Below are 13,299 nucleotides of genomic sequence, written 5' to 3' on the forward strand. Positions count from 1 at the left end.
GGTTTCCATTTTGAGTGTCTCTCTGCCTGTTCAACCATAAACATGCACTTATGATCTTTACTGTGAGTGTTCTGGATTGCGTGTGTGTGTGTGTGTGTGTGTGTGTGTGTGTGTGTGTGTGTGTGTGTGTGTGTGTGTGTGTGTGTGTGTGTGTGTGTGTGTGTGTGTGTGTGTGTGTGTGTGTGTGTGTGTGTGTGTGTGTGTGTGTGTCGCCAGATGCGGTCTTGTTGATTGTTGTGTTACCTCTCAGTGATGTATTGTTGCTCAGTCGCTGCCTGCAGTGTAAGGAAATCACACAGAAACACGAGGGGATGCAACTGTGCTCTGCAAACTGCTGAGCGCTGAATATTAAAGGAAAGGGCTTTGTTTGTTTATTTATTTTTTTTAAAGACGCCTGAACAACCGGGCTCCTCCGGGGGCTCAATATTTAATGAGGAACAAACTCTTTGGTCAGTGTTTTCTGGGAGACGTGCAGGTTTGACGTTAGAGAGCAGAGGAGGACGGCGTGTTCTCCTCAGCAGCACACACACACACACCGTCTTGGATTGATGGGGGTTAAACACTGCGGTCATCCTGTGCGTTGTGACTGCTGACCTGTCCAGCCCGACCCTGCTCCCTCCCTCCCTCTGTGCCCATGTAGAGAATAAATGGATTAATAACTTCTTCTCTAATTGTTTTTCTGTTCAGGTCTTTATTGTTGCAGCAGCACAGGTGGCACATTATTCCATCACTCCGCCCACTCGGCCTCCATTGGGTGTTTTACACTTAAACACAGGTTTAATGCGTTTGAATTCTGTGTTTTTTAATGCCGGCTGCTTCCTTAAGCCAAAGTCAGGCGCTCCACTTCCCTCTAAAGCCTCTGCTGGCTTATTAAAGCCGTTTTTCTCTGTGGCTGGGATGAAGGCGTGTGCAGCTCTGCCTCTCTCTCTCTCTGCCGGGCGCCTCAGCAGGGCTCGTATGAAGCCGGGCCCAGCAGTGTGCAGCAGTGTGCAGCAGCTGGATTCCCCTCAGGGCCGCCCCGGCACTTTACCTGGCAGCCAGACGGCAGCTGGGACTTCACCTCCGTCTGCAGCTCTCCCGCGCTGCAGACGAGCCAAAGTGGGCGCTACGACGACGAGGCTGTGTGTTTACATACAACATGAGGCGCAACATGCAACATGAGGCACAACGCTGCTCGCATTCTATTTATACTCATTGTGTAATTAGAGCAGGTCACATTATTCTACAGCTACACTCTTTGATCTTCACGCCGTGACTGATTTGGGAATTTCTACAGTAAATCAAAACAGAATAAATCTGTGGAAATTCTATTATTGTGGCAAATTATTAACAAATTAAACGTTTTCTTAATCTTACAAATGAATGAGTCTATTTAAGAATGCTGGTTACTTATTAGAGTTATTTTAATGTCCAACAAGAAGGCCAGCATTCCAGAATTCTGTAGCCAATAGTAAGGAAGAGCTTAGAACAAGCAGTGAGGAAAACCTGCAGCCCTACACTGCAGCAGGAGGTCAAACAAACAGCTCCTGAACATGTTCCTGCGGTAGAATGGCACCGTCGGATGTTTATGGTTTGCTCACAGCTGGACCTTATAAGATGATTTTAATGCGCGATCCAAGTTTCCATGTTTCGCTCAGATTCTGTCTTCTTCTTCTTCTTCTTCTTCTCTTTCTTCTTCTCCTCTCCAGTTTAATGTTGAATGTCAGTAACACATCTCCCCTCCTCTCTCTCCTGTAAATGGAGGTTATTGACACGTGAAGTTCAGATTTCACTCCAGCGCCGGGACATTTTATCAGCCGGGTCCCAGGACGCAGACGGGGCGAAACAAGCGCTCCCTAACCTCTCTGCATAATCTCCATCTGCTTTGCATCGTGTTACCGCCTCAGAGTCTCTCGCCTTTGATTCTGGCGGCTCATCATTTCAGCTTTCAAGCAAACTCGCTCCAACCTTGCGTCCGCAGTGGCGAGACGCACTTCCGTCATCAGTCTCTCTTCCATGACATCATTACTCATCCGCTCAGAATCGCAGACGACCGCAAAATGACTTTATTAGTGCCGTTTCTATTTTCCGCCGCCGGAACTGCGTTTTCCTTCGCCGTCTGCCGCTCCTTTAACTGGGAGTTGTCCGTCTCGCTTCCAGGTTTCTTATTCTGTGGTGTTTCTTTGTCTACCTCTCACCAGACTCTGGCTGTGTCCTCCACCCCCGCCTCTCCATCTGTGCCCAGACGCCTGTATGTTGTTGCACCGCAGTCGCTGAAGCAAGCACACTGATTGCTGCCAGGTGAGGCAAACCAAGTGAAACCCACTGCACACACACACACACACACACACACACACACACACACACACACACACACACACACACACACACACACACACACACACACAGGGCCTGAGTGGTGCATCTGTAGGTGAAGCTTGCGTCCTCTTGTGTGTTTTCTCGCATTGCTTTCGTGAATTTTTGGTGAACTTTCAAGGCCTTCAGGCTTGAGAATGAGCTGGAGGTGTGTGTGTGTGTGTGTGTGTGTGTGTGTGTGTGATGGCTTTTCTGTCCTCTATAATTGCTGTTCCCTGGGGGGTGGGGCTCCCCGCTAGTCCCCTCCTGCCCGCCCGCCGGCCCGCCCACCCGGGGTCAGCGGCTGAGCTCTGGCCTCCCTGTGTGGCCTCGGGGCAGGAGGAGGCCGTGGCCGTCTGAACCTGAGCGCCGGCGGCTGAGTCGAGGCTCTGCAGAAACAGGAAGCTGTAATTAGGTCTAGAGGAGGTTGAACACCCGGGGAGCTTTCTCCTGCCTCGTTGTGGCGCTCTCAGGAGGAAAGCTCCCACATTAAGAGACCCAAACTCATAATTACGTACGGCTGAGCTGATTGCGGACGAGCAATTTAACGCTTGGTTTCACTCACCTTCCTCGTTTCCTCCTCCACCCCCCCCGAACAGGAAGCTGTCAAGGAAATCTAACATGCTATTTACGCCTGAATATCACCGACACGGCTGCGACTAATATGTTCATAAATCATATTAAATAGAGGAAAATACGATAAATTTAGATGTTGATCTTTGTTAATCTCACAGTAAACCCCCGACCAAATAAGATGAATCGACCAGAGTGTGTGTATGAGTGTGAGTGTGTGTGAGTGTGAGAAGTTTAGTCATCAGCTAAGTGCTTAAGCTTATAAGAGCCGAGCTGTAAATGTGAGGCTACTTAATAAACGGTGTAGAGCAGAAAAATTCCTCTTATTTCATTCTAAGTGGAAAGCGGCCAACTTCTTCCCTGCAGGAGGTGTTTTAACATGGTGTGTGTGTGTGTGTGTGTGCAAGAGCAAAGCTGTGCAATGTTAATTTGTCCCTCTCCTCTCCTCAGGGCCCTGCTGTGTCCTGGAATACGCAAATGGATATGAAGAAATAGAATCACAAGTGGAGGTGAGTTTCTCTGCCTGATTCTTGTCGTCATGTTTTGTTCTTTTCTGTTCTTTTCTTCTGTGTTCTTTCTGTGTTCTTTCCTGTGAAGTTTCATGCTCCCGTCTCTCTGCTCCTCAGGCCCTCCAGCTGAGCTCCTGGTTCAGTCCTGGCTGCAGGGCGTTGCGGTTGAACAGGCGTGTATGTGAGTGGGAGGTGATGAAGTCCAGTATGAGGCAGTGGCGCAGGCTGGTGCTGGTGGGAATGCTGGCCTGGGTTCTGCTCTTCCTCGCCCTCCTCTCCTATTTCCTGGACACTCGCGTGGACGAGCCGCTGACCTCTGCTGGCTCCTCGCTCTCCCAGCACCCCGACACGCGGCGCCTGTCCTCCATCCAGGCCACCCGTCAGCAGCGCGCCATCATGGGCTCGCAGCCCGAACAGCCCGCCACCGTGACGACCACCTACCCGGCAGAAGAGCCCGAGCCCGAGCCTTCGGCCAGCCTCACCACTGCAGAGTCCAGTCTGGAGGTGAGCCAGAGCCCGAACAGCGCTCCGTATGCCAACTACGCCAGCCAGGAGGCAAACCGCCAAGAGTACCTGGACCCCCAGAGTCTGGCTGCCTGGTCCTCCTTTGGCACAGAGAACGTGGGCTCTCACTCCGACCCTGTGGTGCTGAGCCGCGAGAGAATGTCGCAAACCACAGAGTTTCGTCAGAACAGGATCAGCCCCAAGCGGCAGCGTGCCGGGGGGGAGGAGGAGGAGGAGGAAGAGGAAGAAGGGGAAATGGGAAACCGCATGAAGACTACAGCAGGCAGGAAGGAAGGCGGCGGTGGCGGCGGCGGTGGCGGCGGTGGCAGAGGCGGCGACTCCTCCGACCTGGAGGAATATTACTTCTCCAAGTCGGCCTCGGTGGTGCAGCGTCTGTGGCGCGGCCGCGTGTCGCCCGGAATGCTGAGTCCTCGGCTGCAGCGAGCCATGAAGGACTACCTGAGCACCAACAAGCACCACGTGTCCTACAAGGGCCGCCGCAGGACCGCACAGAGCGCCAAGCAGCTGCTGTGTCAGCTGAAGGCCCAGGCCAGGCTGAGGACCGTGGACGGGTCGGAGCAGCCCTTCTCCTTGCTGGGCTGGGCCGCTCTGGCGCCGCGCCTTCCCCTGGAGCGACTCCACAGCGGGCGGGACCAGAAAGGCTTCAAGACCTGCGCTGTGGTCACCTCAGCCGGGGCCATCCTGCGCTCGGGCCTGGGGAAGGAGATCGGTGAGTAGAGAGGCGGCACACAGAGGGGAAACATGACCATGAGTTGTGTTGTGGTTAGAAGCTTGGATGTGTTGATCTGGTCTGGATCGGACCTGCAGGGTCTGGATCGGACCTGCAGGGTCTGGATGTGACCTGCGGGGGGCGCTGCCTGAGCTGGAAAGGCATGATTGATGATTTGGCTTTTGGATTTTATGTTTCTTGGACAGAAGTGTAACATTTTGTCTGCCCAGAGAAAATCTCACAGACGAATGTGATGAAGATCTGCTGAGGCTCTTGTGTTTCTAAGCTGCAGCCCCATGGAGACGCAGTAAGCTTTGACTTACACACCTGAATATCAACCAAACACACTGCCCTCTCTGCCCAGAATTGCAGCGTCATTCTCCTCTTGAAGGTCTTTGTCTGAAATGGACACACACACACACACACACACACTCTGAGCTTGCCAGGTGCAAACACTCGCTGCCGTTTCCATCAACTTGCTTTGTTTGTCACAGTGTTGGTTGATTAAGCCGTCGGTTGGGTGTTGTGCAGTGTGTGTGTATGTGTGTGTGTGTGTGTGTGTATAGAGACCGTCATATGTCTTTGCATGAGAGAGGGTGTGTTTGTGTGTGTGTGCTCTTGGTTTAGAGCCTTTGGCAGCTCCTTGATAGGTGGGGAGAGTGTGAACTCGGGGACAGATGGCTGAGTGGAAAAAAAGCCGAACCCCCTCTGCTAACCAATCAGGCGCCTTCACATCACTTATATCTTCTTTGCATTTCGCTCTTAATTTAGCTCAGAGCGACTCGCTGCCCCTGAAAATTCACAACATTTAGATTCATCTGAGTTTGTGCCACATACCGCTCGCTGTCTGGGTAACCGAGGAAACGCAGACACACAGATAGATCAACCAGAGCTCATTTAGAGTCTGACCCCCGCGGTCACAGAGGAGTTGACGCTCTAAACTCTACAAATGAGCAGAAACTACGGTGAACAGAGTGGGAATTATGAAGCACTGACACACACCCATGGTAACAAAAGCGTTAAAAGAGTTAGCTTGAGACGGTGGCTATCTGAGTGTGTGTGTTCAGTGTGTCTGAGCCTGACAGAAGCTTCCTGACAGATAAGGTGAAGGTAATAAGCTGAGTAATTATTGTGCAGCAGGATCAAATCAGAGCTCATTGATTCTCACTCGACTTCCCTCTCCCCTCTGCGCCGAGTCCAGACCTGCAGGACGTCGGCTCGTGTATCGTCTCACCAGGATGTTTGAACGTCGCGGCTCCTTTTTGTATTGAATGTCAGTTTGGTCTCAGTGGCTGCAGCAGCGCCCAGTTTGCCACCAGAAAACTCATTTATGAGCTCGCAGCTTGACGTCGGTGCGTCGCCCTGTGATGTTTGTCTGCCATCGTGTGGCCAAGAAGAGAAGTGCAGGGTTCTTGTTCGGCATTTGGTGGGATTTTCGTCTGTTTTTGAGAACTTAATGACTTATTTGTCTTGTGTTTTTTGCCTGCTGGCTGCACACACGCACACGCACACACGTATTGAGGCAAAGCAACATTCACAATCATTCCACATTTACAATATTATCTTCTTATCTTGGCAGAACTAACATAACATATAAACACATAAAACTGTTCCTGTTTTCGTTCAGATCTTCTTCTGTTCTCCTGCCTGTAAACCTTTGACCTCGTTTGATTTGTCGCTATTCCCGTTAAGCTTTATTACATCAGTGTGATGTTTCCTGTAAGAACTCTCACCAGGCTCCGTCAGGATCCAAACATCTGACTGAGCTAATGATTTCATGAAAAAAATCATTTGAAGTCAATAAATATGACTTCAAGCCTCTGAGCTCCTAACATGACACATAAAGATGTTTCTCTTTCTGTGAAGTCTTTGAATGTCAAAGGACACGTTTGTCATGCTGGTTAATATAATGAGGAAGCTCAAAGTGTTTATTAAGAATAGAATAATCCAGCATAGAAAGAGAACACAAGAGAAGAACGTAGTTATAAAAACCTGGTGAGGTGAGATTAAGCCAACATAAGAATATTTTGAGAAAACGGAAAAAATAAAGCTGTGGTGTTTTGGATTTCAGTAAGGATGGCGTCTCCGTCTGTCTGGATTCACACAAGAGACGTGAGCGTCAACAAAGACTTCCAGGTCTCAGAGAGCTGAGGTTCATGTCGGGCTCTAAGGGACCAAGAGGTTCAGCCATGTTCTAGTGGAAACCTTCCATTATGAAAGTAACTAATCCCACTTCACAGCAGTAGTTGTTGGTCTGGATGACGGCGGGCAGAATCAGAGCCCAGAGGAAATAAATCAATAACTAAAGAAAGAGCTAATTATAAAACATGTAATCATCAAGATGTTTAAAACTTGACAGGCAATTAAATGAGACTATTTTCCATTAAGTGGTGTTTTCCCTCTGTGGCGTGACGTCGCTGACAGCTCGCCGCCCTCAGGGTTCCTCTGTCAATTAACCAAATGAACCCAGCCAGCGTGTGAGAGTGGAGCCTTCATCACGCTGCAGCCGCCGCTCCAGCAGGCCTCGCCTCAAAGGTTCACCAGCTGACAGGAGGGATGTTGTCCTACAATAACAGCTTATTTTACACACACACACACACACACACACACACACACATGCCATTCTGCAGGTGTGTGTGGGTGTGTCTTAGATGCATATTATGACTTAATTATGCTTCCTGTTTAGTTTTTTTCGCACAAGACAATAGGAACTATACATATACTGGCTGAAAACTAATACAACATGTTGTCACTCAGTGTGCACAGCTTTGCTCCAAGAAAGGATATTTGCATTTTGTTTAGTTTTTTGGTTTTCTTGCACTTGTGAGAGAATTGCCAAGGTGTCAAAATGGATCTGTGACTGGAAGATAAGGACATGTGACCCCATCCACACACTCCACACAAACCTCATCCTGCGTCACACACTCGTCAGCAGCAGGATTATATAAGAGTAGTGTAGTATTCTGTGTGATTGTGTGTCATACCAGTCGGCTGGTGGCAGTGATGAAGGACTATCAGGTCAGTTGGCGGAGGATCATCCATTCTGTTGTCACAGCAACCCCCCCGAGCATCGCTCCTTCATGTTTCACATGACTGACAAAGTGGAATGGACGGATCGATAGACATGCAGAGATGACATGTTTGTAATTATCACCACAGTCATCCATCAAAGCTGATCCCTCCATGTCTGTGTGTGAAGCATGAAGGTCTGGGTGTGAAAGTAACCAGTCATGTGTGTTTGGTGACGAATCTCTGGTCAGGGCAGAGTTACCCGAGTGAGCCACTAGAGGGCATCCTGGCTGTTTCTATGAGCCTGGCAGACCTGCTGTACTAGTCACTGTGCTCACGGGTCATCATCACATTCCATAGTGTTGTCATAGTAACTTTTGCCTCAAAGACACAGCACCTGTACCTGAGTCTTTGTATTCGGCGTCGCGTCTCAGTTTCTTTTTATGACGGTGCCGCACAACGTCTTTACATTGTTTATGCCTCGGTTGTTACTAAACGTTTCCAGATTGAAGTATTCTCTTGTCTGATTCGCCCCTCAGATTCTCACGACGCAGTTTTACGGTTCAACGCCGCACCGACAGAGGGATACGAGAGGGACGTGGGGAGCAAGACCACTATACGCATCATCAACTCCCAGGTAAAGCTCACCTAAAGCTCTACGATGACTTTACCACTGAGTTTGTGATCAAGTTCTAGAACAAAATGAGAAGTTTGTTGGAACCAGTTTGTAGAAGTCTGTCCAACCAGAATCGACCTTCTGGTTGGACAGTCGACGTGTTTTAAAGTCTAAATCATATAGGGAGAGAGATTGATTGACCCTGTTTGTGGATTGTATGTATTGGTGGTGTGAATTTGATACAATGCTCTGCTGTGCTGTAGATTCTGGCCAATCCAAAGCATCGATTCAACACCAGCTCCCTCTACAAGAACGTGACGCTGGTGGCTTGGGACCCTGCACCTTATACAGTCAACCTACACAAGGTAGGGGTTTTTAATCAAGTGGGTAGTTTATCAGTCTACTGTGACGATCAAGATGGAACACCATGTCCCAACATCCAAACACGCAACATCGCTCCTTATCACATCTCCACTTGAGGCTCATCCCCCCTGCCCCCCCCCCCCCCCCTCTCCCACCCATCCCCTCCTCCTTCATATCGACAGTCTGCTCTCATCCGTCTCCGCCTGCTACATTCGCCCTCTGTCTGTCCTTGCCTTTAAAGTCTCTCTGACTCATGTCCAGTGTCCAGTGTGTCTCCCTCCTCTCTCCTGTCCTTTCACCCCCCCCCCCACCCTCCCTTCACCTTCACCTCTTCCTGACCTCCCTAAATATTAATATTCAGTAAATGATGCAGCTACAATCAATGAGCCACTCTCCACTCTTTCTGCGAGGGCCGATCCCATCAGCTTACCAATCTAAGGACGGCGCAATAAAATCGATTTCTCCCTCTCTGCTCCTCGAACGATTTCAATTATTTGCCATTCTTACTTTTTTTTTTTCAGGCACTATCGTCCATTATCTGCCCGTCCATTTGAATTACCCGGGACTCTCGGTTCTTGCGGGCTAATATTAGAGACGCTTGTCCCTCCGTATCAACAAGCAGCAGTTCTCAGACGCTGACCTTTGCTTCTTTGTTAGAACAGCAGAGGTAATTACATCACATCACCTGCTGGCATTCCCTTGGAGTGTCCCACCTCACTGTGCCGCTCCGCCGGGGCGATGACATTATCCTGCGTGCTTTAAACAGCTGAAACAGTCATTAAAACGCATAGATCAAGCAATCAGTTGATGTGTTCGTGTTGGGGGAAGAAAGTATTTGGGTCCATTAGAAATCCACTCTCAGCTGTGACGTAGCTGAGGAGCGGTTCTGAGGCTCTAAACGCGTCAGTCTGACTTTATGATATTACACACACGTACAGGAAAGGATGGGGGAAATCAGTCAACACCGTGCAAATTATGCATTTGCCACATCGGTGACCTCGGCTGTCACGGATCATTAAACATTTCACTTCCATTTTCCCGCAGAATGGAGATCAGCAGAATGTGTCAGAAGCTGCGGCCGCTCACACATTCATGCAGAAATGCTAATTCACAAACTCCCCATTTGTGGCACATCAGCCTGTGGTGAAAGAAGCCTCTCTGTCTGCGCGGAGAAGAAAATGATTTTTTTTGCACTCTAACCATGACAGTTAAGGGGTTTCTTGATATTTTGGCTATTTTTGAAAACAAAACAACAAATCAGGACGGAGATCAGAACCAAAGCTCCACCTGATCTCTGCACCTGTGTGATCTGGCGCTTATCTGGTTGAACTGGGCTGAATATGTAATATGGTAATATTTGGCGACATCATTGACTTCATTCTCTTAAAATAGACTAGAATTCTCTTTTTTTACAATTCCATTAAAGTAAAATGCGTTTCTCTCTTAAGGGTCATAACATATTAATGAAGAGAATGACTTCCAAAGATATGATGTAATTGGAGGCCTCATTATCAGCAGCAGCTCTTTAAGCTCTTTAATTCTGCATTTCTGTGTGTAAAGCAACACAAAGGAGCGTATATATATATATATATATATATATAAAGTCTCTAACATCAGGATCATCTCCATATTCATGACTTCAGTATCACTTCACTAACAGATGATAATTAAGCTCAGCTGTTAGGAAACACACTAGTTAATCATGCCCCCTGTAAATGGAGTCCTTTGAAGTGGCTGTACTATAGACTTCCACTATAATAGCTAAAACATAGTGCACATATTCACAGCTTTAAGAAGGGCGGTGTTTCTATCTGGAATTCACCCTCATTATGGCCGCGAGTGAAAGGCCCGATTGTGTGAGTGTGCTCCGGCTTTGTGATAAGAATCTTCCATCTCCTCTGCCATCTATTGTGTGTGTGTATGTGTGTATGTGTGTGTGTGTGTGAATGTACACTTGGTAAGAGCAGAGCTGGGAAACTCTGCCCAGCCTTTGAACCTCACATGTGAACAAACTGTAAATAAGCTCGGAGACGTCAAACGGACTGTGAGAGGTTGCACGTGTAATTCAAAATCAAAATTGAAAGGCTGTGTGTTCAGTGTGTTTGTGTTGATGGATAGAATCTTTGGGCTTTGGGCTTTAAGGGGAGAATTCATCCTTAAACCTGCTACCTCAGCATCTGGATAAAGTATCTAGGCAACAGCATGAAGGTGGACCACAGAGTTCACTGCTTTCCTTTGCTTGCACTCCATTATATCAAACACGTGTCTGTCATGACAACATGTTTACGTCCAGCGGTTTCTCCTTATGCCTCCCTCTCCCTCTCAGTGGTATGCCAGTCCGGACTATAACCTGTTTGGTCCGTACATGGCGCACCGCAGGCTCCACCCTGACCAGCCCTTCTACATCCTTCACCCCAGATACGTGTGGCAACTGTGGGATGTGATTCAAGGGAACACGGAGGAGAACATCCAGCCTAATCCCCCCTCGTCTGGCTTCATAGGTGAGTACACACGCACACACCCTCACGTGGAGAGGGAGGTGATGGGATTCTGATCTTCCTCACATCCTGGTAATATTGCCATGTAGCACATCTGTTCAGGAAGCGGCAATTCAGGCGCTGAAAGCCTCTTCCACATTCCACACATGCACCATTCAGTGATTGGACGACATGAGGCCCAGCAGCTATGTTGGCCTGTCACTTTCTGCTGGATGCCGTTTGATGCTTGACGAGAAGATGACAGCAGAATACCAATAACATACTGTGAGATAAAACCCCAGAGTGAAGCAATCTGCCCTCATTCCCAGCCTCTGCATATTCACTGGAGAACGTTCCCCCACATCCCCATTCAATTCATGTATTACCAGATTCCCATGTCAACGTCTCCTCTTCATCACAGTCGGGCATTACTATCAAATTCTGTGAGAGGATTCATGTCGTTATGAATTAATTTGATTATTGCTAATACACATTTCATAGGATTCATCCAGAGGGAAACTGCACACACACACACACACAGAATGCTTGATAAGCTTATTGTAAGCTGAAGTAGTGTCGGTGTTCGACAGTTATTGATTTGCAGTCGTAGAGCCGCGGTGCGTTCACTGGCATCTATTCTTGTAGACGGTGTTTACACGATGTTGGACGAGAATTGATTTACTGCTTAAATACTGGAGTGATGCGTTTGTCACTGGTTTAACACTTATTCAAGACACACTTAACACAGGAGCCTGAAGGGTCGGAAGCTGTGACATTTACCATGACCTTTACTTTAATGAGGATAAGTCACAAGTCGGCCCCGGTGCTATGACAGCCTAGTGGGAGCTCGGAGAGTTCCAACCTATAAATGAAAGCTAAACTTCATTGAAACTGACATTGAGTAAGAGAGCGATTAACAAAGTCAAACCTGTTTACGTCAGCAGAGGGTTCACCTTTGATGCACAGCAGAGCCGCAGGAACGGAGCCAGGGTTTGGTTTGCAGCAGTCATTACTCAGAGTGCTGCTGGTTTCTGTGTGTTCTACATGATGGTTGACCAGGAGACTCGCTCAGATGATTTGATGGCTCGGATGAAATCTGTGTGCATAGGAGCAGAAAGGTAAAACAGCAACCCTGTCATGGAGGGATTTTCCTTTCAGCATGACTAAGATGTTGTAACGTTCCCTGTCATGCACGGCTCTCTTTATGTGACGTCTCCGTCCCTTTAATCAAGTACAAATACTGAATTAAGTCCTTAACAGACACAATATTTAAACACCTTTCAGTTGGATAGACTCTTATCCGAGCACAGACCACACAGAACTGTCTGTGGTGCAGTTCAGGGTTCAGATAGCATCAGGTCTGTCTGGCTCCACAGACGTGAGATCTTCTGCTGGATCATTCTTGGATTGCTTTGAATTGCACAGGTGTACCTCATAATAAAGGAGCAAAGCTCAGAAAAGCCCGAGTTATTGCCAGAGCCCAGTCCATAAAATGAGAATTACTTTTATTAGAAAGGCTTTGGCTCTGTCTTTCCCTTTGTGTGTTTGTTGTTTTGAACATCCTGTAGTAATTATGACTGCAGGAGGTCGTGCAGGCAGTGTGTGAGTGTGTGCACTGGATGCCGCGGTGGGAAGTGAACTCGTTCCTCTCCGTGTCGCCGCATTCCCCGAGGAATGTGTTCAGATGAATGTAAAACAGTGTTTATCTGGAGGGACACACACAAGCTGCTTATCAGCTGAGCTGGACTCTGCTCTCTGTTAGACTGAGCCGCCATGAATCAAATGTTCATTCTCAGCGCTTTGATAATGAAAATAAATCATGCAGGACACACGTGCAGAGCAACCACAGTTGAATATGCTTGAATGGGGACAGTTTGTTTGTTTTGTGTTAGCAGGGATATGGAGTCATGACAGCAGAGGTGCAGGTTGAGCCTGAATCTGCTGCTGATCCTGACTGGAGACTTATTTCACTTTCATTGAAATTGCAAGACAAATTTTGATATTTTCTCAAACATTTAAAAACCCATTGAAGAGATCTGGACAAACCAATTCTATCATACAAACCTGAATGTGACCTCTGACCCGACCAGCGTCACATGTGACCTCTGCTCAGTACAGTTCTCTCTCCTCCGAGTTGGAAAGAAGCGAGAGGAGCAAGACACCCGACACCAAAACGTCTCCAGA

At 48.2% G+C, this 13,299-nt stretch overlaps 1 protein-coding gene across 2 annotated transcripts in view; it reads left to right on the top strand.

Annotated features, from left to right (window-relative positions):
- The window catches only part of st6gal2a (ST6 beta-galactosamide alpha-2,6-sialyltranferase 2a), a 28,850-nt gene that overhangs the window by 8,941 nt on the left and 6,610 nt on the right, over window positions 1-13,299 (top strand). For both annotated transcript variants that reach the window (XR_012964621.1, XM_076160524.1), the window contains exons 2-7: window positions 2,181-2,280; window positions 3,358-3,416; window positions 3,534-4,650; window positions 8,199-8,296; window positions 8,539-8,640; window positions 10,965-11,139. Coding sequence is in view for 1 of the 2 variants with exons in the window: in XM_076160524.1 (XP_076016639.1) it covers window positions 3,612-4,650; window positions 8,199-8,296; window positions 8,539-8,640; window positions 10,965-11,139 (1,414 nt within the window). In the remaining variant the exon portion in view is untranslated. The remainder of the gene's footprint in view (window positions 1-2,180; window positions 2,281-3,357; window positions 3,417-3,533; window positions 4,651-8,198; window positions 8,297-8,538; window positions 8,641-10,964; window positions 11,140-13,299) is intronic.

The sequence above is a fragment of the Genypterus blacodes genome, unplaced genomic scaffold (assembly GCF_046128005.1).
Source record: "Genypterus blacodes isolate CSIRO-AG114 ecotype Tasmania unplaced genomic scaffold, CSIRO-AGI_Gbla_v1 ptg000106l_1, whole genome shotgun sequence".
In the NCBI taxonomy this organism is placed as follows: domain Eukaryota; kingdom Metazoa; phylum Chordata; class Actinopteri; order Ophidiiformes; family Ophidiidae; genus Genypterus; species Genypterus blacodes.